The 26,541-nt window shown below is 50.7% G+C and overlaps 1 protein-coding gene across 3 annotated transcripts in view; it reads right to left on the reverse strand.

Moving 5' to 3' along the window:
* HASPIN (histone H3 associated protein kinase) overlaps positions 1 to 26,541 on the reverse strand; it is a 126,882-nt gene that overhangs the window by 56,201 nt on the left and 44,140 nt on the right. For all 3 annotated transcript variants that reach the window (XR_013216632.1, XR_013216631.1, XM_077267715.1), the window contains exons 5-9: positions 24,810 to 26,060; positions 24,528 to 24,723; positions 20,990 to 21,072; positions 2,278 to 2,484; positions 1,191 to 1,276 (exon numbers count right to left, since the gene is read on the reverse strand). Coding sequence is in view for 1 of the 3 variants with exons in the window: in XM_077267715.1 (XP_077123830.1) it covers positions 1,191 to 1,276; positions 2,278 to 2,484; positions 20,990 to 21,072; positions 24,528 to 24,723; positions 24,810 to 26,060 (1,823 nt within the window). In the remaining 2 variants the exon portion in view is untranslated. The remainder of the gene's footprint in view (positions 1 to 1,190; positions 1,277 to 2,277; positions 2,485 to 20,989; positions 21,073 to 24,527; positions 24,724 to 24,809; positions 26,061 to 26,541) is intronic.

A 26,541-nucleotide genomic window follows, 5' to 3' on the forward strand; every position in this document is an offset into this window, starting at 1 on the left:
AGTCTCCTTCATATCTTCGTACATCAGGGCGGGACTGTGGGCGGAGTCTTCAGATTTGTTCCGTCACGCTGGTGGCATCCAAACCACGAGCGTCGCTTGCATAGATTGAGCTCTAAGAAGTCTGCAAGAAAATGGCACCGGAGGCTGCAGATGCTTAGATTGCCCAGTGCAACGGGCGCCATTTTACTGAAGCCCACCATGGATCCTAGCCGTAGGCGGCGCTTGCACAGATTCATGTAGGAGATGAAGACTTCTTAGAGCTCAATCTGCGCAATAGCTGCTCGCTCAGACACCTTGGAGGGGACGGAACAAAGCTTAGAACCCCGCCCACAGTCCCGCCCATAGCCCCGCTCCGATGCGCGAAGATGTGAATACAAGGAACCTTCAAACAAGAATTAGAGAAAATTTACAAAACCGATTTCTTCACCTGCGGTATCATTTTACTCAGTAGGACAGCGCCAATATAGCCATGTCTGTACTTCACTTATTAAAGAGAACCTGTCAGCAGCATTTTACTGTCTCCATTCCTCTTGCTCTGTAAACCGCACCCCTGAAGCCATATGCCATCTGTAACGAGTGTCCAATCAGCCTGTATAAACGATTGGTAGTGGCAGTTAGTGGTTCTTTTCTTATTGTGGAGCTGGCAGTGACCGTACCAGGGTGTATATATATTTTAGGCATTGGAATCGGAGGTGTATATACCATACGCTCAGTTAGTTTCCAAATAACTCGTCTGGTAGATGAAGCAGCCGCGGCCTCGTTCAATCACTCATCAGTCAATTGTGTAATTGTCCTGATAACTGAAGGCAGCGGAGTCTCGTCCTTGACAAATTAATGGCAGCGGTGGGATCTGTGTAATCTCCTCTAGTGTTCTTCTTGACAATAATTTTGTGCCTCATGTAAGGGTATGGAGGGTATTAAATCTGAGGATTGCACATGCCATGCATATCAGCAATCATGTAATAACACCAGCAAGGAAGCCTAAAAGGCCCATCTAGTGAGTGAAAAGGATGCACTGCATGTAAATGACGGCGACAAATGAATATGGAGGTCTGCAGATCAGCGCTCGCTAACTACCCCGCTCTGATCGCCACCAACAGAAATACCACCACTCAGCTCCCACAGCGGTGTGCACAGTGGTGGAATGTCCGAATACCAGAAGTGAAGACACCAGCCGAGCATACACTCACTTGGAGATGATGATTTCTGGGAGAATTTCTGCAAACCTCTTCTGATGCTCACCATTAACCTTCTGGGACCCTTCTATGGGGATGACCTGTGAGATGAGAACAATGGCTGAGGTCACAATCATGGCGAGTGGAGATATAACCGGCACCTTCTGTGCCCTAAGTGAAAAATGGGACGTAGAATTATTCTACTGCAGTTACCACCAAATACCACTTACAGAATCCATCTACTGTCACCGCCAACCACAGACTGCCATAGTCACCTCCCGGATGGCTATCCACCACCCTCAGATCATGATCGTCACCTCCCAGACAGCTAACTGCCACCTGCTGACCACCATCGTCACCTCCTGGACAGCTAACCACCACCCACAGACTGCCATCGTCACCTCCCGGATGGCTGTCCACCACCCGTAAACCACGATCGTCCCCTCCAAGACAGCTAACTGCCACCTGCTGACCACCATCGTCACCTCCTGGACAGCTAACCACCAACAGACTGATATTGTCACCTCCTGGATGGCTTTCCACCACCCACAGACTGTCATCCTCACCTCCCGGATGGCTAACCACCACCCACAGACTGCTATTGTCATCTCCTGGATTGGTTAGCGCCAACAACAGACTCAGTCAGTGCACCTTTACCATCCCCAATACCATCCTCCGTCATAGGGTCAGCGCACCCCTCCCCAATACCATCCTCCGTCGTGGGGTCAGCGCACCCCTCCCCAATACCATCCTCCGTCGTAGGGTCAGCGCACCCCTCCCCAATACCATCCTCCGTCGTAGGGTCAGCGCACCCCTCCCCAATACCATCCTCAGTCGTAGGGTCAGCGCACCCCTCCCCAATACCATCCTCAGTCGTAGGGTCAGCGCACCCCTCCCCAATACCATCCTCAGTCGTAGGGTCAGCGCACCCCTCCCCAATACCATCCTCAGTCGTAGGGTCAGCGCACCCCTCCCCAATACCATCCTCAGTCGTAGGGAAAGCGCACCCCTCCCCAATACCATCCTCAGTCGTAGGGTCAGCGCACCCCTCCCCAATACCATCCTCAGTCGTAGGGTCAGCATAGCTTCATTCTAAACTCACCTTCAACGCCACATGCCGAGCCCCTCGCAGGGTCTGGAACACTTCTCCGTACACCCCTTCGCCCACTTTCTGACAGCGGCTGAGCTGCTCAGGGGTGAGGCAGTCATAAAAGGGGACAGGCTCATCCTGCTGACATTCAGCATACACCTTCTCCGCATCATTCAGCTCGTTTGCGCACAAAGACGACTGGAATGGTGACAGCAAGAGCTGATAACAGAAAGAAGAAGTACATCACTCAAGACAGCCTTCCTCCAGTGCCAGAGATTCCACTTCCCATCAGTGTTCAGGTGCGGGATCGGGACCATCTCCAGTGTCACATCAGACATTCAGTAACTAGTAGCAGGACCAGTTAATAGCACTGATGACAGCCACTGTTGGGGGGGAGGGGCCCGTGCAGCCTGGGGCCATCCGATGACAGAGCTATACTGGGAGTGGGCACAGCCTGGGGTATAAACTCATCTCTCTCACCCACAAAGCCCTCCACAGCTCTGCACCGCCTTATATCTCCTCTCTCATCTCTGTCTATCGCCCTACACGTGCCCTCAAATGACCTAAGACTAATGTTGAGGAGAGCCATAAGATCAAATACTTAATTAACCTCAACACATAAGACATAAGGTAATTGAGAGAAGCAACCCATAACATGTATTGTTTAACCTTACATAAGTTTTCCTCAGATCAAAGTGAGACACTAAAGATGGCTGCCATCTCCTGTATCAGAGCCATGTGCTCTGGTATCCAAGATGAACAATGAAGACACTAAAGATGGCTGCCATTTCCTGTATCAGCAGACCATGTGTTGGTGTCCAAGATGACGCCCACCCTGATGACCTCATGGATCCACCCACAGTGACGCCCACCCTGATGACCTCATGGACCAACCCACCCTGATGACCTCATGGATCCGCCCATGGACTTGCTCATTGCCCAACCCACTAACCAATGGAATATATCCGATAACTCCCATTTTAGAGCTAACCGAGCCCCCTTACAGGAGATCTATAAGCTTGTGTTTGACTAAAACTTCCCTTCTTGGAGCTGAGCCACACATTGATCAAGGAGAGTTACAGCTGACTGTGTCTGGTGTATTTCTTTAGTGCACATGATCAATATCCATTAGGCCAGGAGTAGGCAACTAGAGAATTGAACATTTTATTAATTGTTCAACCCAACACTAACATCCCCCGTAATCCGAACCTCGCACCTCCGTCTCCAAGACTTCTCTCGTGCTGCGCCAGCTCTCTGGAATGCACTTCCCCAGACGATCAAGCGCGCTCTAAAAACCCATCTCTTCAAACAAGCCTACCACACCAACTACTCAGTAAACTAACTCTGCCCTGTTCCCGCCTTCCAAATATTATTCTGGATCTGCCCCCTACTATTCATCTGTCTCCACACCCTCCATGCACATGATAACTGCACTAGATACTTGACTATTGCACTTAAACACACGGGCTGATGACCGGATCATGCAGCTTTATATGAAAATCCCTATGTATTATAATTGCCAGACCTGAAATAACGAGCACTTTTCACCTATTGTGTCCCCCCATTGTAGATTGTAAGCTTGCGAGCAGGGACCTCACCCCTAATGTCACTGTTTAAATTGTCTTAACTCGTACCGAATTTATTGTTTGCACATGTCCCCGCTTAATTGTAAAGTGCTGCGGAATATGTTAGCGCTATATAAATAAAAATCATTATTTATTATTATTGGGGTCATCCAATGACAGAGCTATCCTGGGAGCGGGTACAACCTGGTGCCATCTAATTGCAGAGCTATCCTGGGAGTGGGTACAACCTGGTGCCATCCAATGACAGAGCTATCCTGGGAGTGGGCATAGCCTGGGGCCATCTAATGACAGAGCTATCCTGGGAGTGGGCACAGCCTGGGGCCATCTAATGACAGAGCTATCCTGGGAGTGGGTACAACCTGGTGCAATCCAATGACAGAGCTATCCTGGGAGTGGGCACAGCCTGGGGCCATCTAATGGCAGAGCTATCCTGGGAGTGGGCATAGCCTGGGCCCATCTAATGACAGAGCTATCCTGGGAGTGGGCACAGCCTGGGGCCATCTAATGACAGAGCTATCCTGGGAGTGGGCACAGCCTGGGGCCATCTAATGACAGAGCTATCCTGGGAATGGGCACAGCCTGGGGCCATCTAATGACAGAGCTATCCTGGGAGTGGGCACAGCCTGGGGCCATCTAATGACAGAGCTATCCTGGGAGTGGGCATAGCCTGGGGTCATCTAATGACAGAGCTATCCTGGGAGTGGGCACAGCCTGGGGCCATCTAATGACAGAGCTATCCTGGGAGTGGGCATAGCCTGGGGTCATCTAATGACAGAGCTATCCTGGGAGTGGGCACAGCCTGGGGCCATCTAATGACAGAGCTATCCTGGGAGTGGGCATAGCCTGGGGTCATCTAATGACAGAGCTATCCTGGGAGTGGGCATAGCCTGGGGCCATCTAATGACAGAGCTATCCTGGGAATGGGCACAGCCTGGGGCCATCTAATGACAGAGCTATCCTGGGAGTGGGCACAGCCTGGGGCCATCTAATGACAGAGCTATCCTGGGAGTGGGCATAGCCTGGGGTCATCTAATGACAGAGCTATCCTGGGAGTGGGCACAGCCTGGGGCCATCTAATGGCAGAGCTATCCTGGGAGTGGGCATAGCCTGGGGCCATCTAATGACAGAGCTATCCTGGGAGTGGGCACAGCCTGGGGCCATCTAATGACAGAGCTATCCTGGGAGTGGGCATAGCCTGGGGTCATCTAATGACAGAGCTATCCTGGGAGTGGGCATAGCCTGGGGTCATCTAATGGCAGAGCTATCCTGGGAGTGGGCATAGCCTGGGGTCATCTAATTGCAGAGCTATCCTGGGAGTGGGCATAGCCTGGTGCCATATAACTGCAGAGCTATCCTGGGAGTGGGCACAGCCTAGGGCCATCTAATTGCAGAGCTATCCTGGGAGTGGGTACAACCTGGTGCCATATAATTGCAGGGCTATCCTGGGAGTGGGTATAGCCTGGGGCCATCTAATGGCAGAGCTATCCTGGGAGTGGGCATTGCCTGGGGCCATCTAATGGCAGAGCTATCCTGGGAGTGGGTACAACCTGGTGCCATATAATTGCAGAGCTATCCTGGGAGTGGGCATAGCCTGGGGCCATCTAATGGCAGAGCTATCCTGGGAGTGGGCATAGCCTGGGGCCATCTAAAGGCAGAGCTATTCTGGGAGTGGGCATAGCCTGGGGTCATCTAATGGCAGAGCTATCCTGGGAGTGGGCATAGCCTGGGGTCATCTAATGGCAGAGCTATCCTGAGAGCGGGCACAGCCTGGGGCCATCCGATGACAGAGCCATCCTGGTAGTGGGCACAGCCTGGGGCCATCTGATGACAGAGGCATGCTGGGAGTGGGAGGTGAGCACAGCCTGGGGCAATCTAATGACCGAGCCATTTGGGAGGGTATGGAGGGTAGTATGGGAGGTCCTTGTCAGCTTCAGCATCTTAGACATTCATGATATGCTACTGCTCTGCTTACAAGCCACACTGACAACACTTTCTGTCTGAAAACTGCATGGATCCCATTCAACTCACACAAAGGATGTGGACAGTGATGTGGCTGGTGGTTTGAATCTGCACAACATTCTTGGAATGAAAGATGCGATTGCCAGAAAGAGTTGTCGGAGGGACACAGGACACTAATAAGAAGGACATTTCTGGAAGTATTATAGAGGTGCGACGACACAGCATTTCTTAATTATGCCAGGCATAAACTGAGTAGGCACAGAATCATAAACGGTTGTCTAAAGTATTGACTCTTCTTGTAGGATGAATATTTACCTCTAATAAACATCTCCTACAGTTTATTTTCTGTTATCTTTGCAAAACAGTAATGCATGGCCACTGCTATGTTGATGACATACATTGTCCATGCCAGCCAGTTTGTTGGCATTCAAAACAGAGGAGGAAAAACTATGCAAATAGACTAAATCGAACAATGCGGGTTGGCCTTATTCAGATTTCAGTCTGACCTCTGGATGCTGGTTGAAGGCCAGTTGTCAACTATATAAAGAGACTTTCTTCTGGTCCAAGAGACTCTACAGGATGTCAGCTTAGGGGACCACGGCTCCAGCTGGAAGAACACAGGACTGCCTCATTGACCATCACTGAAACCCCAGAGACATCTTAAAGAATTCAGGTTAGGACAATAGGGTCACCTGGCCACATACCTCACTGGTCTCGGTTCGCTTCTTAAGCTTGGCGGGCCTCCTCTCTGTGGAGGCCAGCCAAAGGCTGGGAGCCACTAGTGGGGGTATTCTGCCCTGGAAGCAGCTCTAATCCCGGCAAGTCAGTGGAAGGGTGAGACTGTAATTTGCACCATCTTGGGTTTTTTCTGGGACTGTTCCGTATGCTATTGTGTGTTGATGGTTCCATAAATTATTGCCACACTGTTTTACCCTCACTTTTCGTTGTCTGAGTGGTGTTCTGCCAACAGGGAGAGAGAGCGGGCATTCAGTGGTATGAGCCCTGGTCCATGCAGTGTTTCTAAAGACTGCCGGGCCAGCGGACGAGAGCAACCACTGATCCTGTGTCTATTACCCACAAGAGAGGCGCACGTCAATTCAAGAGAGTCCTTCCTGGAAAATATCCAAACATTCAAATAGGAGATCTCCAAACATCATTTACAAGAGGCACCACTAAGCAAACAACACCACGAAGACCAAGGAGATCTCCAAACAACACCATTAACAAGAGGCGCCACTAACCAACCACCACCACGAAGACCAAGGAGATCTCCAAACACCATTAACAAGATACACCACTAACCAAACAACACCACGAAGATCAAGGAGATCTCCAAACCACACCATTAACAAGAGGCGCCACTAACCAAACAACAGCACGAAGACCAAGGAGAACTCCGAACAACACCATTAACAAGAGGCACCACTAACCAAACAGCACGAAGACCAAGGAGATCTCCAAACACCATTTACAAGAGGCACCAATAAGCTGCAGAGTTCCCAAGCAGAGACTGGATTATCTGTCCATATGACCACAATAAGCCGTACACTCCATAGAGGTAGACTTTACTTACATACAAAAATTGTAAGGAAGAGAGGCCAGGAAAAAGCCTTTACTTACAATTTTTGTGTGTAAGGCTCATTTTGAGTTTGCCAAAAGACATGTGGAACACTCCACAAATGTATGGAGCAAGGTGCTGTGGTCAGATGAGACCAAAATTGAAGGTCTTTGCCACCAAGGTAAATGCTATGTCTGGTGCCAACCAACATATCTCATCACCCCACGAACACAATCCCAAAATTGAAACATGATGGTGGCAGCATCAAGCACTGGGAATGTTTTTGGCAGCAGGCACAGGAAAAATTTTCTTAGTCAAGGGGAAGATGGATGGTGTGAAAACAGAATTAGTCTTACCGGTAATTCGGTTTCTGGGAACCTTCCACGACAGCAGCATCGTCTGAGGTCTCCCCACCCCAATAGGGGACAGGAAACACAAAAGTTAAATACCCCTCCCCTTCCTACAACCACCAATGTTTTTCTGGATACACTAGCATGAATAGATACCGCCAAAGTGCAGGAACTATCCTATAAGAACATCAGATAGGGAGGGAAATTAGTGCTGTCGTGGAAGGTTTCCAGAAACTGAATTACCGGTAAGACTAGTTCTATTTTCTCTAGTCACCTTCCACGACAGCAGCATCGGAGTCATACCAACAACTAATTTCTTAGGGAGGGACCACAGCCTGCAGAACTCACCTGACGCATGTTAAATCCCTATTAAAATCTAGTCTGTAGTTTCTGTTAAACGTATGGTCAGAAGACCAGGTGGCGGCTGTGCATATCTGCTCAGTAGATGCGCCCCATCTCTCTGCCCACAATGCTGATACTGAACATGTAGAATGAGCCTTCATTGATGCAGGAGGAGATAAATTCTGTGATGAATATGAGACAGATAGCATGTTTGATCCAATTGGCGATCGTATTCTTAGCCGCCTTCTTGCCCTTATTCCGCCCTGAGAGCTGGACGAATACGTTTCGGTCAATGCTCCAACGTTCGGTTTGTTGGAGGTAGTAGAGAACCACCCTACGAAAATCGAGAGTGTGAAAGGCCTCTTTTGTAGTGGAAGGATTTGGGCAGAATGAGGGCAGCACAATATCCTGACCTCTATGAAAGTCTGAGACTACCTTAGGCAAAAAAGGAGTAATCTAAGCAGAGGGTAATGAAATCTGCAGTAACTGTTAAGTAGGGCTCTTGTATTGATAGGGCCTGCAGCTCTCCTACACGTCTAGCGGAAGTAATTGCTACCAGAAAGACAGTTTTAAGGGTAAGGTTTTTTAAACTCTGACGATAAAGGATCAAATGGATCTCTGGTTAAACTGATAAGCACCAGATTTAAATCTCAAGAGGGAATCCGGCTGCGAAGTCTAAGCCGGATTCTAGCTGCTGAGGTCATGAAACGCTTTATCCAGCGATGACTAGCTAAGATCTGTTCAAATAAGGAGATAAAGGCTGACACCTTTACTTTCAGGGTACTACGTGCAAGACCTAGATCAAGCCCCTTTTGAAGCAAAGCCAAAATCTGAGCAATGTTAGGATGAAAGGGATCAGTAATACTCGGAGAACGCCAGGATGAGAATTTCTTCCAAGTCTTGCCATAAGTAGCATTGGTCACTGGCTTCCTATTCTTCTGGAGAGTTAGTATCACTTCATAGTAAAGCCCTTTAGCTCTTAGGATTCTGGCGTCAGTAGCCAGGCTGCAAGGTTCAATCTGTGAGGTTTCGGGTGTAACAGGGGGCCCTGGCGAAGGAGGTCATCTTTCTGGGATAGAAGTGGCGGACCTTCCTGGGCCATGTCCATCAAAGTGCCTATCCCCAATGCCCCATCTGCGGGATTCAGGGAGAAGAAAGTCTTTACCTTCGTATTCTGGCCATTGGCAAACAGATCCACATCCGGAATCCCACATCTTGTCACAAGGGATAGAAAGATTGCTTGATCGAGGCACCACTTCCCCGAATGGACGTCCTTTCTGCTGAGCAAGTCCGCCTGAACATTGGCGGACCCCTTCAGATGGACTGCTGTAAGGAACAGCAGATGTTTCTCTGCCCAAGAAAATATTCTTGCAGTGATCGATTTCAGCCTGACGTACTTCATGCCTCCCTGGTGACGGAGGTAGGCAACCGTGGTCATATTGTCGGAATAAAGGAGCACATGATGACCTTGGACAAGGGCAGATTCGGCTCTCAATGTATCCTTTCAGTTCTCTGAGGAACTGGATCTGATGTCTGGGGATCATAAACCCTGGAAGTGGGTTTTCTCAACAACAGCACCCAGCCCCTCTTTTTCAATCAGATCATTTTTTATTGTGAAAAATATCAAGATATATTCACAATCACACACACACACAAAAAAAAAACATGCGTTGTTACAAACCAAATACAAAACTGTTCACATTAACATTCATTGTAGGTATTATGATTTGCTTACTACTGTTTACATACATGAATACAAAGATAAATGAATACCATCTGACTGCTCATGTATTGCACCAAAATACAGAGAATCACAGCATTTAGATATAGTTATCTAGGACCCCAGCGTTTCCCAGAACCAAAGCACCCCAGCCCCTGGTGACACAGATGGAAGCCAGGTTTGTTTTTAGCAGATTAGAGGAGGTGTCCCAGGATTCTCTTAGTAAGCTCTCGATCTTACGATCAATGGGGTCTTTGAGCCGAGACGAGTCCTCAAATGGAAGAGCTGTCTTTTTTGCCACCCTGGACACCTGCACACCTACCTTGGAAATCTCCCATTTAAAACAATCTCCGTCTAGGGGAAAATAATTTTTTAAATCGGACGGGTTGCTAAGCCTTTTTTCGGGGAGGACCCATTCATGATGGAGATAAGGCTTTGGATGTTCTCATGTATGGGGAAACCTTTTTGCTTTTCAGGTAATAATAATAATAATAATAATAATTTTATTTATATAGCGCCAACATATTCCGCAGCGCTTTACAACTTATAGAGGGGACTTATACAGACAACAGACATTACAGCATAACAGAAATCACAGTTCAAAACAGATACCAGGAGGAATGAGGGCCCTGCTGCTCGCAAGCTACAAACTATGAGGAAAAGGGGAGACACGAGAGGTGGATGGTAACAATTGCTTTAGTTATTTGGACCAGCCATAGTGTAAGGCTCGGGTGTTCATGTAAAGCTGCATGAACCAGTTAACTGCCTAAGTATGTAGCAGTACAGACATAGAGGGCTATTAACTGCATAAAGGGTATGAGAACATGATGGAGGAACGTGATTATGTTGTTGTTTTTTATTAATAGGCCACACAGGGATAATTAGGTTAATGAGTTGAGGCGGTAGGCCAATCTGAACAAATGAGTTTTTAGTGCACGCTTAAAACTGTGGGGATTGGGGATTAATTGTATTAACCTAGGTAGTGCATTCCAAAGAATCGGCGCCGCACGTGTAAAGTCTTGGAGACGGGAGTGGGAGGTTCTGATTATTGAGGATGCTAACCTGAGGTCATTAGCAGAGCGGAGGGCACGGGTAGGTTGGTAGACTGAGGTATCAGCCCCCCAAACATCTCATCCTGCACTGACTGCTTAACTTCCTCCTCCTCAACCCTCATGGTGCTTCTCACCATACTAAACAATTACTCCATATCTTCAGAGGAAAAAAATATAGTTCTTACCGATAACGGTATTTCTCTGAGCCCATGACGGCACCATGGAGAGAGGGGATCTGCCCACCAAGGACAGGAAACCTACAGATAAAAAGGCGGTACCACTCTCCCGCATCAGTTGTTTACTAGAGAACGATGGGAGACTATGGAACAGCGTATTAGTTTCAATCTTACTTAACTTAATTGAGATACCGCGTGACCTATCATGAAATAACCTATGACACTATATTAACGTGCACACCCAAAAGTGAAGGGAGGGAATGTACAGGTGCCGTCATGGGCTCAGAGAAATACCGTTATCGGTAAGAACTATATTTTTCTCGGTCGCCCATGACGGCACCACGGAGAGATTTCATAGATTGTACAGTCAGGGAGGGACCACCCCTTCCAGAACCCTTTTACCGAAGGTAAGGTCCGAAGAGGAGATAAGGTCCAATCTATAGTGCCTATAGAATGTAGATGGTGATGACCAAGTAGCAGCTCTACATATCTGGTCAATAGAAGCTCTGGCCTTCTCCGCCCAAGAAGCTGCCACTGCCCTCATTGAGTGAGCCTTGACCTCTCCAGGAACGGACATTCCACTTGAGGAGTATGACAGGCTGATAGCGTCCTTGATCCAGCTCGCCAGAGTGGCTTTGGAGGCTTTTTTCCCCTTCCGGGGACCCTGAAAGCACACAAAAAGAGAGGCATCCTCCCTACTCTCTCTGGTGGCTTCTATGTACTGCATGAGGCATCTCATGACATCTAGTGTATTTAACGATTCCTCCTCCTTATTTTTAGGGTTAGGACAAAAGGAGGGAAGAGGTATCTCTTGAGTTCTGTGGAACCGGGATGCCACTTTCGGGAGGTATGCTGGGTCTATTTTGAGAATAACTCTATCCTCTAAAAACTGTGTGTATGGAGGGTTAGCAGATAGTGCCTGTATGTCGCTAATTCTACGAGCAGATGTGAGGGACATAGCCTGACGTAGAGTTATAGAGGGGAGAGCTTGTATTTTGGACACTAGCCTTATTATTCTCTATTTTTTCCCCGGGAAGCCGGCACTCTTCCTTTATAGAGTCTAGAGTGAGACCTAGGTATTCCTGGACCTGGGAAGGCACCAATCAGGACTTTTTTAAGTTTATTAGCCAGCCCAGTTCCTCTAGAGACCTCGTTACTGTTTCCAGCTGATTGCTGCAGTGTTGGGGAGAGGAGCCTATCACCAAAAAGTCGTCCAGATAAGGTACAATCAAGGTGTCTTGCTCTCTGAGATGAGCCATCACCTCCGCAATTAGTTTTGTGAATATTCTCGGAGCTATTGCTAGTCCGAAAGGGAGGGCTGAAAATTAAAAGTGACATAATATCCCCATGATATGAACTGCAATCCTGAGAAACCTCTGGTGATCTATGTGGATAGGGACGTGATAGTAGGCATCCTTCAGGTCCAGGACTACCATGAAACACTGAGGAAACAGCATTTTTATAGATGACTTTATTGTCTCCATTTTGAACGGTTGAACCTCTAGGTATTTGTTTAGGCTTTTCAAGTTTATGATAGTCCTGTATGACCCATCCGGTTTTTTTCTCAGGAGTAGAGGGGAATAGTAACCTTGCCCTCTTTCTTGTGGGGGAACTTCCAGAAGAACTCCCTTGTCCACTAGTCCCATGACCTCGTTTTCTAATGGCAATTGCTCTTCCACTGAAGACTTTGGAGATGTTATCAAAAAGGAGGGGTGAGGGGTTTTTAGAAATGTTAGTTTCAGCCCTGATTTTATTATGCCCAGGATCCATTGGCTGCAGGTAATCTTTTCCCAGGCCGGGAGAAAGAGAGTCAATCTTCCCCCCACCTGGGGCCAACCTTCATTGGGAAGGTTTCTTGTTGTCGCTGGGGTTTTTGTTAAACAAGTTTTATTTCTGATTTTCTTATCTTCCCATTTTCCCTGGTTTCTCCCTTGCTTTTTACGGAAAAACCTCTTGCTCCGAAAGGGCCGTCTATAAGCGGGGAAGCCCTGGAGGGAAAAGATTTCCTTTTATCTTCTGCCTTCTCCAAGATGTCATCCAAGGTGGGACCAAACAAAAACTCCCCTTCACAAGGAAAGGTACATAGCTTAGATTTTGTCTGTAAGTCCCCCGGCCAGCACTTAAGCCAGATCGTGCGCCTAGCCGCGTTAGAGAAGACTGCTGATCTAGCAGCTAATCTAATAGAATCAGCAGAAGCATCTGCTAAAAATGCGGCCGCCCCTCTTAATACAGGCAAGGTGCTCAGTATGGAGTCACGGGATGTTTTCCCCTTTAGCTAGCTCTCCAGTTGGTCTAACCAAATCATCAGCGAACGGGACGTGCATGCGGCGGCAACGGCCGGCTTTAGACCTCCCCCAGCTGATTCCCAGGAACTTTTGAGAAAGGCATCCGCCTTTTTGTCCATAGGGTCCTTCAAGACCCCCTTGTCCTCAAAAGGGAGGGTGAATTTCTTAAGATGCCTTAGATATAGCTACATCTAGTTTGGGGGCTTTTTCCAAAAGGAACAGGATTCATCCTGAAAAGGGTACTTTCTCTTAGGTGTTAACGCCTTTCTTACGGGTTTTTTCCACTCTTTTTTGATTCGTGCGGAAATTGTCTCATTAAGTGGAAAAGCCCTCTTCTTCTTTTGCTCAAGACCTCCGAACATAATGTCCTGGACCGACCTTTTGGGGTGAGAGTCTACTAACCCCATAGTGCTCCTGACTGCTTTTATGAGGCCATCGATGTCTTCCAAGGGGAAACAGCTGTGACCCCCAGAGGAAGAAGAGGAGGAATTAGACGAATCTGAGTCCGCATCACCACTGTCTGTATTAGACACCGGAGATGGGGACCTGTGTCTAGTCTTCCTCCGTTTTTTCCACTCTTAAGAGATCTAAAGGTGTCTTCTACCTGATTTTTAATCAGGGTTTTAAGATCGGCTGCAAACCCGGGAAGCCCCTCGGAAACTGTTTGCTGTATACATATATTACAAAGTCTCTTCTCCCAGGTAATTGGAAGGTCTTCTCTACAAAGGGCACAAATCCTATGCTTAGTTTTCCCTAAGCTTTTCTTCCCCTAGAGTAAAAAGAAACAAAATAATACCCCTACTGTCTCTAACTTTCACGAAGATCGCTTACCACCTCAAGGACCCATAAATACCGGTTGGGGATGCTCTGCATCTGTCTTTTTTCCCGAACGCCGTACTGGACTCCTTGCTATGCTGGGACCTTTGGCGTTCTTTACCGGTGGTATCCTGGTGTCCTTTTTGTTGTCGACGTTTTAGTCTACGTTCACATTTGCGGTCGGCGCCGCAGCGTCGCCGCATGCGTCATGCGCCCCTATATTTAACATGGGGGCGCATGGACATGCGTCGCACTTGCGTTTTGCGCCGCATGCGTCCCTGCGGCGCCCGCGTCCGGGCGCAGAGGACGCAGCAAGTTGCATTTTTGCTGCATCCAAAATCAATGAAAAAAAGGACGCATGCGGCGCAAAACGCAGCGTTGTGCATGCGTTTTTGTTTGCGTTGTGCGCTGCGGCGCCGACGCTGCGGCGCACAACGCAAATGTGAACGTAGCCTTAGCTGTTGCGGCAATACTGGTGGTGGTGGTGATTCTGGTAAGGGTGATGCCAGGTCGCTCATAGTTGACTGTAGGCTGTACCTTACGAAGGCTGCTGTTAGGCTGTGGCTTGTACTGTGGAAGCTAGTGCTGCGGCTGGCGCTGTGCTTTGTGCTGCGGCTCGCACTGAGGCTTGTGCTGCGGCTCTTTTTTGCCCACGGATGGCTAGACTTGCTTTTTATGCGGCAGTGATTCCCGCCGCTTGATTCGAATTTGCGCCTGCGCAGAAGCACCTCTTCTGATGCCCGCGCAGAAGCGCCGTCCACCGGCGCCTGCGAAGAAGCTCCGCGGCCCGCGCCTGTGCAGAAGCGCTGTCTGCCAGCGCCTGCGCAGAGGGTAGTTATCGTTCCAAATCCCGCGCAGTTGGCCTAAGATGGCGCACATGAGACGCTGCCCACCGGAGCTCCCGGTCTCTTGCAGCCTGCAGCCCTCTTAACGCGCGGCCCTGCACGCCGGGCGGCTATGCAGTGTGCAGGCCGACGCTTTCAAAGGGAGAGCCGCGCCGCTCCTCCCGCAAACACAGAGGGACCCCCCTGGATGTTGCCGCTGCTGCATCTTACCTGGGGAGGTGACCGCGAACTCCATGTCACCTCCCCCGCACAGCCTAGAGGCCCACTAGCCCCAGCGGTGGCGCCTCTGGTCACCACACAAGCTGAGGCAGGGGGACCCCCCCCGCTGCCTGAGTCGGACTGATTGGCCCCGGAATCCCACGACGATCTTCTTCTGGTAAGTCTGTAGGTCTCCCATCAAGGACAGGAAACCAACTGATGCGGGAGAGTGGTACCGCCTTTTTATCTGTAGGTTTCCTGTCTTTGGTGGGTGGATCCCCTCTCTCCGTGGTGCCGTCATGGGCGACAGAGAAATAATATTTTTTATCATCAGACTTAGGGGTGGAAGTGGAACCCTCATTCTCCCAAACATCCTCCGAACCAGAGGTATGGACTTTGCCAGAGTCTCAATCACACTCCACAGGTGCCATCTTCCTTTTCTTAGAAGGAGGGGGTTGTGGTACTGAGAAAAGGCACCGAGGACTGATTCTCTTGGTTGATGAGGGATTTGATGCTGTCCAACAGGGAGGGCTGTTCGGCACGCAACACATCAGTGCAGGGCTGGCAAGGCTTCTTCTTATACACTGAGGGAAGTTTGGTAGCACATACACCACACTTGTGGCTCGGCACTTCATCCTTCTTAGGGGCAGGGACCTTGTCTCCCGAAAGAGAGAGAGAAAGGTGGACTAAGTCTGCCATGAGGACATAACCCAGATAGCAAGGGACCTTCATCCACTACTTACAGTAGGAGGGTGGATGCTGGGCTCTGCAAAAGCATCAAGGGACGGGTTGTCGCCGTCCATGGTCAGTCCGTCAGTGGTCACACAATGGGTCTTACCTGGAGGCATCTCCTGACCAGGATTAAATAACTGAGGTCCCAGCGTTCATGCTCGTGCTCCTCCTCCCTCAGGTCATCAGGGGGGGAACCCCCGAGGGATTGCTGCAACATGCCAGCAGCTCCGGAGCCATCAGCCCAACACCCGCCGGGAGCACGTACCAGGAAGTGAACCGCAAGTTCGGCATAACGTCACTCCTGATATGCGTGGCATTCAGATTCTGCCCGCATGTGAAGAGGACGACGCCGGGGAGCTGCAGGAGAACCTCAGCCGCACATCACCCCCCACGTTACCCCCTGAAGGGGATGCAGGAGGGGCGGGAAAGGGCCCGAGTCACATGTGGGCTATGGAGACTGGAGCAGCACATGGAGAAGGAGGAGGAGGAGAGCGGAGCAGCACATGGAGGAGGAGGAGAGCGGAGCAGCACATGGAGGAGGAGGAGAGCGGAGCCCCTGACCTCCGCTGACCGGCATTTAAGTGAGTAAACCTGAGTCGTCCAAATCGCCGGCCACGGCACCACCATCAGGAAACCTCTTCATGCCCCATAGGGGACAGGAAAAAACACTGGTGCTAGAGGAAGGGGAGGGTATTTAACCTCTTTGTGCTTCCTGTCCCCTATTAGGACGGGGAGACATGCTCCGATTTTGCTGTCCTGGAAGGTGACTAAAGAAATCTACTATATAACTGTCTAAGGGTCACTTCCGTCTTTCTGTCTGTCTGTCCCGGAAATCCCGCGTCGCTGACTGGTCGTGGCCGCCAGGCCGCGACCAATTAGCGACGGGCACAGTCCGGCCGAGAATTAGTCCCTCCCTACTCCTCAGGGCTGTGTGGGCCGGGCAACATACTACGTGGGCCGGGCAACATACTACGTGGGCCGGGCAACATACTACGTGGGCCGGGCAACATACTACATAACTGTGCTATATACTACGTGACCGGCCGCGAACAATCAGTGACAGGCGCAGTCCGGCCGTGAATTGGCGCGGGATTTGAACCACACTTCGCTAATTGGTCGCGGTTGGCCGAATCCTGTGTATTCAATGTATTATTCTGAAATCTTTATAAATAAACTACATACATATTCTAGAATACCCGATGTGTTAGAATCGGGCTACCATCTAGTACAGGGATATTCATGAGGAGGACCTGGCTCAGGCTGTCAGTGATCTGAGGCTGGGACAGAGGTTTACCTTCCAGCCAGCCAATGACCCAGAGCATACTGCTAGATCAGGGGGGGAATCTTTTTTCTGCCGAGGGCCATTTGGATATTTATACCGTCCTTCGGGGGCCGTACAAACTCCATCCGGACTCTGGGGTCAGGACGTAATCTTGCATTGCATGCCTTCAGGGTTCAGTAGTGAGCACCGTGTGCGCTAACAGGGCAAGAAGAAACTAATGAGCTGGTGGCAATCAAAATACAGCTCTGTGCCCAACAATGTGGTCCCTGAGAATCTGCCTGATAAAAGGTCATCGGGGGCCGTCAATGGCCCTGGGGCCTGAGGTTCCCACCCCTGGGCTGGACCAACACTGCAGTGGTGTGAGGGGAGCGTGTGTGAGCTGCAGACATTACACACAGGGGACGGCCTGTCACTAACCATGGGGCTCACAATGGAAGTGCTTGCACCAGAAATAAATTTTCAGCACAAAAGGGGGGCTACAGACGACAGGCCAACATTTAGTTATTTCATCTCATAAATTTAATTTTTGCCTACAATTTTATCACTTCACCAACTTAGACTATTTAGTGCTGATTCATCACACACAAAGCGGATTACAAAAATATTTACACACAGCTTGTAATGTAACAAAATAGGTAAACAGCCAAGGGGGTGGGGTGAAATACTATCACAAGCCACTGTATACACACACACACACTGTTCTGCCCCAGCAGTAAGCTCAGCCATCCACAGAGCTCAGGCCATATGCCAGGATGGGGCCAATATACCGGGACAGGGGGCCATATACCAGGATGGGGCCAATATACCAGGATGGAGGGGGCCAATATACCGGGACAGGGGGCATATATACCAGGATGGAGGGGGCCATATACCAGGATGGAGGGGGCATATATACCAGGATGGAGGGGGCATATATACCAGGATGGAGGGGGCATATATACCAGGATGGAGGGGGACAAATATACCAGGATGGAGGGGGACAAATATACCAGGATGGAGGGGGCCATATACCAGGATGGAGGGGGCCATATACCAGGATGGAGGGGGCCATATACCAGGATGGAGGGGGCCATATACCACGATGGAGGGGGCCATATACCACGATGGAGGGGGCCATATACCAGGATGGAGGGGGACAAATATACCAGGATGGAGGGGGCATATATACCAGGATGGAGGGGGCCATATACCAGGATGGAGGGTGTTATGATCCAGTGACCTTGGAGCCGCATGAGACTTTCTCTGGAGTAGGTGGAACCTGTACTGACCGCAAAACCTGAACTGTCACCGCAACTAGAAGTAGCCGTGGGGTGTACCTAACATACCCTAGACACCTCGACACAGCCGGAGGACTAAATACCCCTATAGATGGAAATGGGAATTCTATCTTGCCTCAGAGCAGAACCCCAAAGGATAGGCAGCCCCCACAAATATTGACTGTGAGTATTAGAGGAAAGACACACGCAGGCAGAAAAACAGGATTTAGCAAAAGAGGCCACGCTAGCTAAATAGGAAAGGATAGGACAGATTACTAGGCGGTCAGTATTAAAACCCTAAAAATATCCACAGCAGATAATACAAAAATTCCACCATCTAACTAAAGACATGGAATGTATATCTGCATCTCCTGAGAATCCAACTAGACTGAAATATCCAAACACAGACTAAGCTGGACAAGAAAAAACATTGAATAGTACTGAATTGTAAAGCGCACAGCATGTGTGCTGCAGAAACAAAACCAGACACTTATCTTTGCTGATTTGGCAGCAGGGCAGGAGGAACCAGACAGAGATGCAAAACCTCCAAGAACAATGGACAACTGGCAAGGGCTAATGAATCCTGCACACCTAAATATCCCAGTCAGAGCTGCAATCAGCAGGGACACCTGCCCAGGACTGCAACCCAGGGACAACTGCATTACTACCAACAACCACCGGAGGGAACCCAAGAGCAGAATTCACAACAGGAGGGGGCCATATATACCAGGATGGAGGGGGGCATATATACCAGGATGGAGGGGGGCATATATACCAGGATGGAGGGGGGCATATATACCAGGATGGAGGGGGGCATATATACCAGGATGGAGGGGGGCATATATACCAGGATGGAGGGGGGCATATATACCAGGATGGAGGGGGCATATATACCAGGATGGAGGGGGGCATATATACCAGGATGGAGGGGGGGCATATATACCAGGATGGAGGGGGGCATATATATCTATATCAGGGGGATGGGTCCAAATGTTACCCCAGGGCCCTCAGAATCTAGCTGCGCCACTGCTGGATGCTACACAAGGACACGGCCACGTTGGCTTGGGACCACACAACGGCCTGTCTATGTCATTAGACCCGACCTTACCCCCGCTGTACTACAGAACACCACTGACTGTCCGCAGTCTCCAACATCATGTCCGCTCTCTATCTGAAAGTCAACCTCTCCAAAACTGAACTTCTTCTGCTCCCGCCTTCTACTAACCTCCCTAAATCTGACCTTTCCCTCTCCGTGGGTGGCACCATAATAACACCCCGGCAGCAGGCGCGCTGTCTGGGTGTTATGTCTGACACCAGTCTCTCCTTCACATCCCATATACTGTACAATCTCTTGCACGCTCGTGACGCATACACCTAAAGAACATCTCTAGAATCTGCCGCCTTCTCACCACGGAAACAACAAAAACCCTCACTGTTGCCCTGATCCACTCCCGCCTGGACTACTGCAACGCTCTATTAATTGGCCTCCCCCTCACGCGACTTTCCCCTCTCCAGTCCATCCTTAATGCAGCAGCCAGGGTCGTCCATCCAGCTAATTGTTACTGGAACGTGTGCGCTCTTCGCCAGTCGTTACACTGGCTGCCCATTCATTACAGGATACAATTCAAAGTACTTGTTCTCACCCACAAAGCTCTCCACAGTGCGGCACCCCTTACATCTCCTCCCTCATTTCTGTCTATCGCCCTAACCGACCGCTGCGCTCTGCAAATGACTTTGGACTAACCTCTGCACTAATCCGTACCTCCCACTCCCGACTCCAAGACTTCTCCCGTGCTGCGCCAATCCTCTGGAATGCTCTACCCCAAGATATTAGGACCATCCACAACTTGCATAGTTTTAGGCGCTCCCTCACATTTGTTCAGAGCGGCCTATCACGTTCACTAATCAGTCATTGTGTGTGTAGCCCATTCACTATCTCCATCTATCCCCCACCCCCTGAAGATGGCTGGACCATCATTGTAAATACACACCTGTACTTTGTATCTCCCCACCTCATGGTAGATTGTAAGCTCTCTCGAGCAGGGGCGGCTTATTGTGCTTTATTATTGTATTGTTAAGGCTACTTACACACTAGCGTCGGACGACGCATTGAGTCGTTGCGACGTACCGACGCTAGCAGTGAATGCGCCGCACAACGGGGGCAGCGGATGCTGTTTTTCAATGCATCCGCTGCCCCATTGTGAGGTGCGGGGAGGAGGGGGCGGAGTTCCGGCCGCGCATGTGCAGTCGGAAAAGATGGGAACGCACCAAAAAACGCTACAAGCAATGTTTTTTGGTGGCGATGGTCCGACGCAACACAACGCAACCATCGCACGACGCAAGTCAATGGAGAAACAACGCATCCTGCAAGCACTTTTGCAGGATGAGTTTTTTCTCCAAAACGCTGCATAGCGACGCAGTGCACGACGCTAGTGTGAAAGTAGCCTAACATTGTTACTTATGACTGTTGTGTTTGAAACTGTTAAACTGTAAAGCGCTGCGGAATATGTTGGCGCTATATAAATAAAGATTATTATTAGACCAGGATTCCACACAGCGGACATTACCAGAGAGGAGTTCTGGGAGCTCGGAAACATCTTTCCTCCATTTCTTCTCCCTCCCGGGTAACTGGAAGGCGACTCTGCTTCAACTGAGGGAGAGACATAAGAAAAGTCAGGCGGCAATATAAAAAGGTTAGTGGTCAGCCGGGACCCCCAACCACAGCTCCACCTTATTCCCAGCAATGCAGTGATGAACATTGAGGGCACGTGGAGCCTCCCACTGTCCACACGACAGCTGAATGACGGGGTCGCCGGGATCACACCCACACTTACACAAATCTCTGCACTAAGCATTGCTCTACAGTTCGGACACTTTCCATCATTTTAGGCCTCTTTCACGCATCAGTTTTTTGCCATCAGTCGCAATCCGTCATTTTTACAAAAAACGGATCCAGCAAATGTTTCTCATAGACTTGTATTAGCGACGGATTGTGACGGATGGCCGTTATGTCTTTCTCCGGCGGCCGGAGACAACGGACAAAGTAACATGGTTTGTGTATGTCGAAAAGTCGGACAGCGCTGGATCCGTCGCTGGCTATAATGGAAGCCTATGGCGCAGGATCCGTCGCTGTCCGTCGTTGGCTATATTGGAAGCCTATGGCGCAGGATCCGTCGCTGTCCGTCGTTGGCTATATTGGAAGCCTATGGCGCAGGATCCGTCGCTGGCTATAATGGAAGCCTATGGCGCAGGATCCGTCGCTGTCCGTCGTTGGCTATATTGGAAGCCTATGGCGCAGGATCCGTCGCTGGCTATATTGGAAGCCTATGGCGCAGGATCCGTCGCTGGCTATAATGGAAGCCTATGGCGCAGGATCCGTCGCTGTCCGTCGTTGGCTATATTGGAAGCCTATGGCGCAGGATCCGTCACTGTCTATAATGGAAGCCTATGGCGCAGGATCCGTCGTTGTCTATAATGGAAGCCTATGGCGCAGGATCCGTCGTTGTCTATAATGGAAGCCTATGGCGCAGGATCCGTCGTTGTCTATAATGGAAGCCTATGGCGCAGGATCCGTTGCTGTCCATCGTTTGCTATAATGGAAGCCTATGGCGCAGGATCCGTCGCTGTCTATAATGGAAGCCTATGGCGCAGGATCCGTTGCTGTCAGTCGTTGGCTATAATTGAAGCCTATGGGCGCCGGATCCGTCGCTGGCTATAATAGAAGCCTATGGGCACAGGATCCGTCGCTGGCTATAATAGAAGCCTATGGCACAGGATCCGTTGCTGTCCGTCATTGGCTATAATGGAAGCCTATGGCGCAGGATCCGTCGCTGGCTATAATGGAAGCCTATGGGTGCCGGATCCGTCGCTGTCTATAATGGAAGCCTATGGCGCATGATCCGTCGCTGTCCGTCGTTGGCTATAATGGAAGCCTATGGGTGCCGGATCCGTCGCTGGCTATAATGGAAGCCTATGGCGCAGGATCCGTCGCTGGCTATAATGGAAGCCTATGGCGCAGGATCCGTCGCTGTCCGTCGTTGGCTATATTGGAAGCCTATGGCGCAGGATCCGTCACTGTCTATAATGGAAGCCTATGGCGCAGGATCCGTCGTTGTCTATAATGGAAGCCTATGGCGCAGGATCCGTCGTTGTTTATAATGGAAGCCTATGGCGCAGGCTCCGTTGCTGTCCATCGTTTGCTATAATGGAAGCCTATGGCGCAGGATCCGTCGCTGTCTATAATGGAAGCCTATGGCGCAGGATCCGTTGCTGTCAGTCGTTGGCTATAATTGAAGCCTATGGGCGCCGGATCCGTCGCTGGCTATAATAGAAGCCTATGGGCACAGGATCCGTCGCTGGCTATAATAGAAGCCTATGGCACAGGATCCGTTGCTGTCCGTCATTGGCTATAATGGAAGCCTATGGCGCAGGATCCGTCGCTGGCTATAATGGAAGCCTATGGGTGCCGGATCCGTCGCTGTCTATAATGGAAGCCTATGGCGCATGATCCGTCGCTGTCCGTCGTTGGCTATAATGGAAGCCTATGGGTGCCGGATCCGTCGCTGGCTATAATGGAAGCCTATGGCGCAGGATCCGTCGCTGGCTATAATGGAAGCCTATGGCGCAGGATCCATTGCTGTCCGTTGTTGGCTATAATGGAAGCCTATGGCGCAGGATCCATTGCTGTCCGTTGTTGGCTATAATGGAAGCCTATGGGCGCAGGATCAGTCGCTGTCCGTCGTTGGCTATAATGGAAGCCTATGGCGCAAGATCCGTCGCTGTCCGTCGTTGGCTATAATGGAAGCCTATGGGCGCAGGATCCGTCGCTGGCTATAATGGAAGCCTATGGGCGCAGGATCCGTCGCTGTCCGTCGTTGGCTATAATGGAAGCAGGTTCCGTCGCTGTCCGTTGTTGGCTATAATGGAAGCCTATGGGCGCAGGATCCGTCGCTGTCCGTCGTTGGCTATAATGGAAGCCTATGGGCGCAGGATCCGTCACTGTCCGTCGTCAGCTATAATGGAAGCCTATGGGCGCAGGATCCGTCACTGTCCGTCGTCAGCTATAATGGAAGCCTATGGTGCCAGATCCGTCGCTGTCCGTCAAAAGATGGAATTCTCTTTCTAGATTTCTGCTCCTTTAAATTCCTGCGGCAGCTGCTTCGACGGATCGGTCAAAAAAACGGATCCAGTGCATTCATTTTTTTTTAAATCTGCACAGGATCCGTCTTTTCCACATTTTGACAGATTGTGACTGATTCTAAAAAAAAAACAAAAAAAACTGATGTGTGAAAGAGGCTTAAGTCCCGTACAACTGACTCCGAGCAGAGGGTGCACCTCCAGGTATTGGATACCTCCTCAGTGTTGGACAAACCTGCAGGGAGGGTAGCAGGTGGAGACTGTAGAGAGGGGGCAAAGCATCCAAAAGTTCTGGGAGGGCAGATCTCACAGTGCAGAGCAGCCTGTGCAGGGAGGGCAGATCACACAGCCCATGTATGTGTACGGAGGGGAGAGCAGCCTCTGCAGAGGGCAGATCACACAGCCCATGTATGTGTACGGAGGGGAGAGCAGCCTCTGCAGGGAGGGCAGATCACACAGCCCATGTATATGTACGGAGGGGAGAGCAGCCTCTGCAGGGAGGGCAGATCACACAGCCCATGTATGTGTACGGATGGGAGAGCAGCCTCTGCAGGGAGGGCAGATCACACAGCCCATGTATATGTACGGAGGGGAGAGCAGCCTCTGCAGGGAGGGCAGATCACACAGCCCATGTATGTGTACGGAGAGGAGAGCAGCCTCTGCAGGGAGGGTAGATCACACCCAGTGGTAAGGTATAGGAGAGGCTATTCCTCATGGGCTGTAGAAGTGGAGACCAGTCCTCCCACATTAGTGGAGCCAGGCAAATGTAAAGGGCACATCAGGGGTCTGAGGATAACTGGAGTTTGCAGCCTGAAGGAGCATGAATTGGGGAACATTAGGAGTCAAGTTTTCTAGGTCGGTGGAGCACAGGGCCTCTAGCAGGAGGAGCAGAGCTCAGAAGCGGACCCCCCCCCCCTCGGACATCGGAGACATCCCACCACTGTGAGCGACATAACATGAGTTCCTGACCTTTCTTCCTTCTGTGGAGGGACAGAGCAGCCCGCAGTCGTGCCCACCGCTGATTGTCCTTTTGAGGGTCTCGACCAGTCAGGGAGTCTGTAGATAAATTGAGGTTTACGACAGCTGTAGAGTTCATGAATGATGATGTCAACAAAGTGGTGGAGAGCAGAAGAGAAGAGGAGTGCAAGTCCCCACAGCCGAGATCCTGAAAAACACAAAAGCGTGGACAATGGTGAGGATGGTGGAACCAGAAGACGGACCTATTCTACGCACAGCAGATCAGTGACCCACCTCTTTTGATCGGTCCTGAAAGGAGAGTTGCTGCTTGGCTTTCTTCTTGAATGTGCCCCATCTCTTGGCACTAAATCCGCTGATGCAAACCTTCCTGCTCGTGCCCACGGTCTGAGGGACCACCGAATCGTGCCCCTTGTTCCTCAGCAGAGATATCTGGGGAGTGTTTTGGACACTGGGCGAGCGGCCGCGGGAGAGCACCACAGACTTCTCGCTTGTAGAACTGGGGCTCAGGAGATCCAGGAATGCCTTATCCTTCACTTTATACTGGGAGATGGCAACAGGATCAAGAATCACCATGGGTTGCATGGGATCCCCGCACCGGCCCGGCCCTGGAAGAGGCCCACTGCTCTTGTCAGCCACAACGTGGGGCCAAAGGTCATGGCTTGTCCTCAGAAAGTCTCCTCTCTTCTCACGGAAATATTCCGGGACAATCTGGGAATTTAATCTGACAAATGGCTGAAACCTTTTGCTACTGAAATCTTCTGATTTCTTAGGAGAAATTCCCTGCTGGTGTCTGTCAGACGTGCTGCTTTCCAGACTCTGACCCATGGCGCTGCTGCCGCTTGGCCGCTGCGTGGGCTCCCGATTCCCCTGGAGGGTCAGAGGAGTGTCCTGATCTATGGAGAAGTCACCCGAGAAGAGGTCGGCACTGGGGCTAAACACATCATCGACGTATTCCTGGGGCGCGGACTTCTCCTCACTGACAAAGACGACGGACGACGACTCCGCAGAGCAGACAGGCTTCTGGTCAGTGCTCGTCCTAATGATCAGACGTTTCACACCACACCCGGGCCCAGCTACGCGCCATTTATTATCCTCTGACGTGGTTCTGGGAATTTCAGTCCCGCACCCTTCACTAGATGTCTGAGCTGTGCGGCTTCCTGCTCCATGAGACAAAATGGCATCTTTCCGTGGAAGGGTCATCTGGCCCAGAGGGTCACCACATGGTGATGGCTGCAGTCCACCAGAGGAGGAATCGGAATCCGCCCCGCAGATGACAATGCTATCCTCAAGAGGCTCACTCAAAGCCAGCTGCCGCACAAAGGCGTTTCTCTTCCTGGGCACAGCAGTCAGTGTCATGGAGGGCGTGCTGGAGAGGAGCGGAGGCTTCTGGAGAGGACTGGGCAGCGCCTCAGACGAGGAGTTCAGAAGATTGGTAACGTCTGTGCACATCCTCCGCTTCTTCCTCCTCAGACTATTGCTTGTAAAGTCTTGTATCGAGTCCGGAGACAGGAAGGAATGCTGCAGCTACGGGAAAAGAGCGGCCAACATGTCATCAGCACGCCTCCACACTGCCCCTCGGGTCATACGCTTACCCTTTGACCCCCATCCTCCTCCTCATCTATACAAATCCCCTGTGCCCCCCATCCTCCTCCTCTCCTGTCATACAAATCCCCTGTTCCCCAGATCCATCCTCCGCCTCCTCCTCAGCCACATGCGTTCCCTGTGTTCCAGATCTATCCTCCTCAGCCACACGCTTCCCCTGTGCCCTCCAGTCGTTCCTCCTCCTCAGCCACACGCTTCCCCTGTGCCCTCCAGTCGTTCCTCCTCCTCAGCCACACGCTTCCCCTGTGCCCTCCAGTCGTTCCTCCTCCTCAGCCACACGCTTCCCCTGTGCCCTCCAGTCCTTCCTCCTCCTCAGCCACACGCTTCCCCTGTGCCCTCCAGTCCTTCCTCCTCCTCAGCCACACACTTCCCCTGTGCCCTCCAGTCGTTCCTCCTCCTCAGC

Source organism: Ranitomeya variabilis, chromosome 6 (assembly GCF_051348905.1).
Source record: "Ranitomeya variabilis isolate aRanVar5 chromosome 6, aRanVar5.hap1, whole genome shotgun sequence".
In the NCBI taxonomy this organism is placed as follows: Eukaryota; Metazoa; Chordata; class Amphibia; order Anura; family Dendrobatidae; genus Ranitomeya; species Ranitomeya variabilis.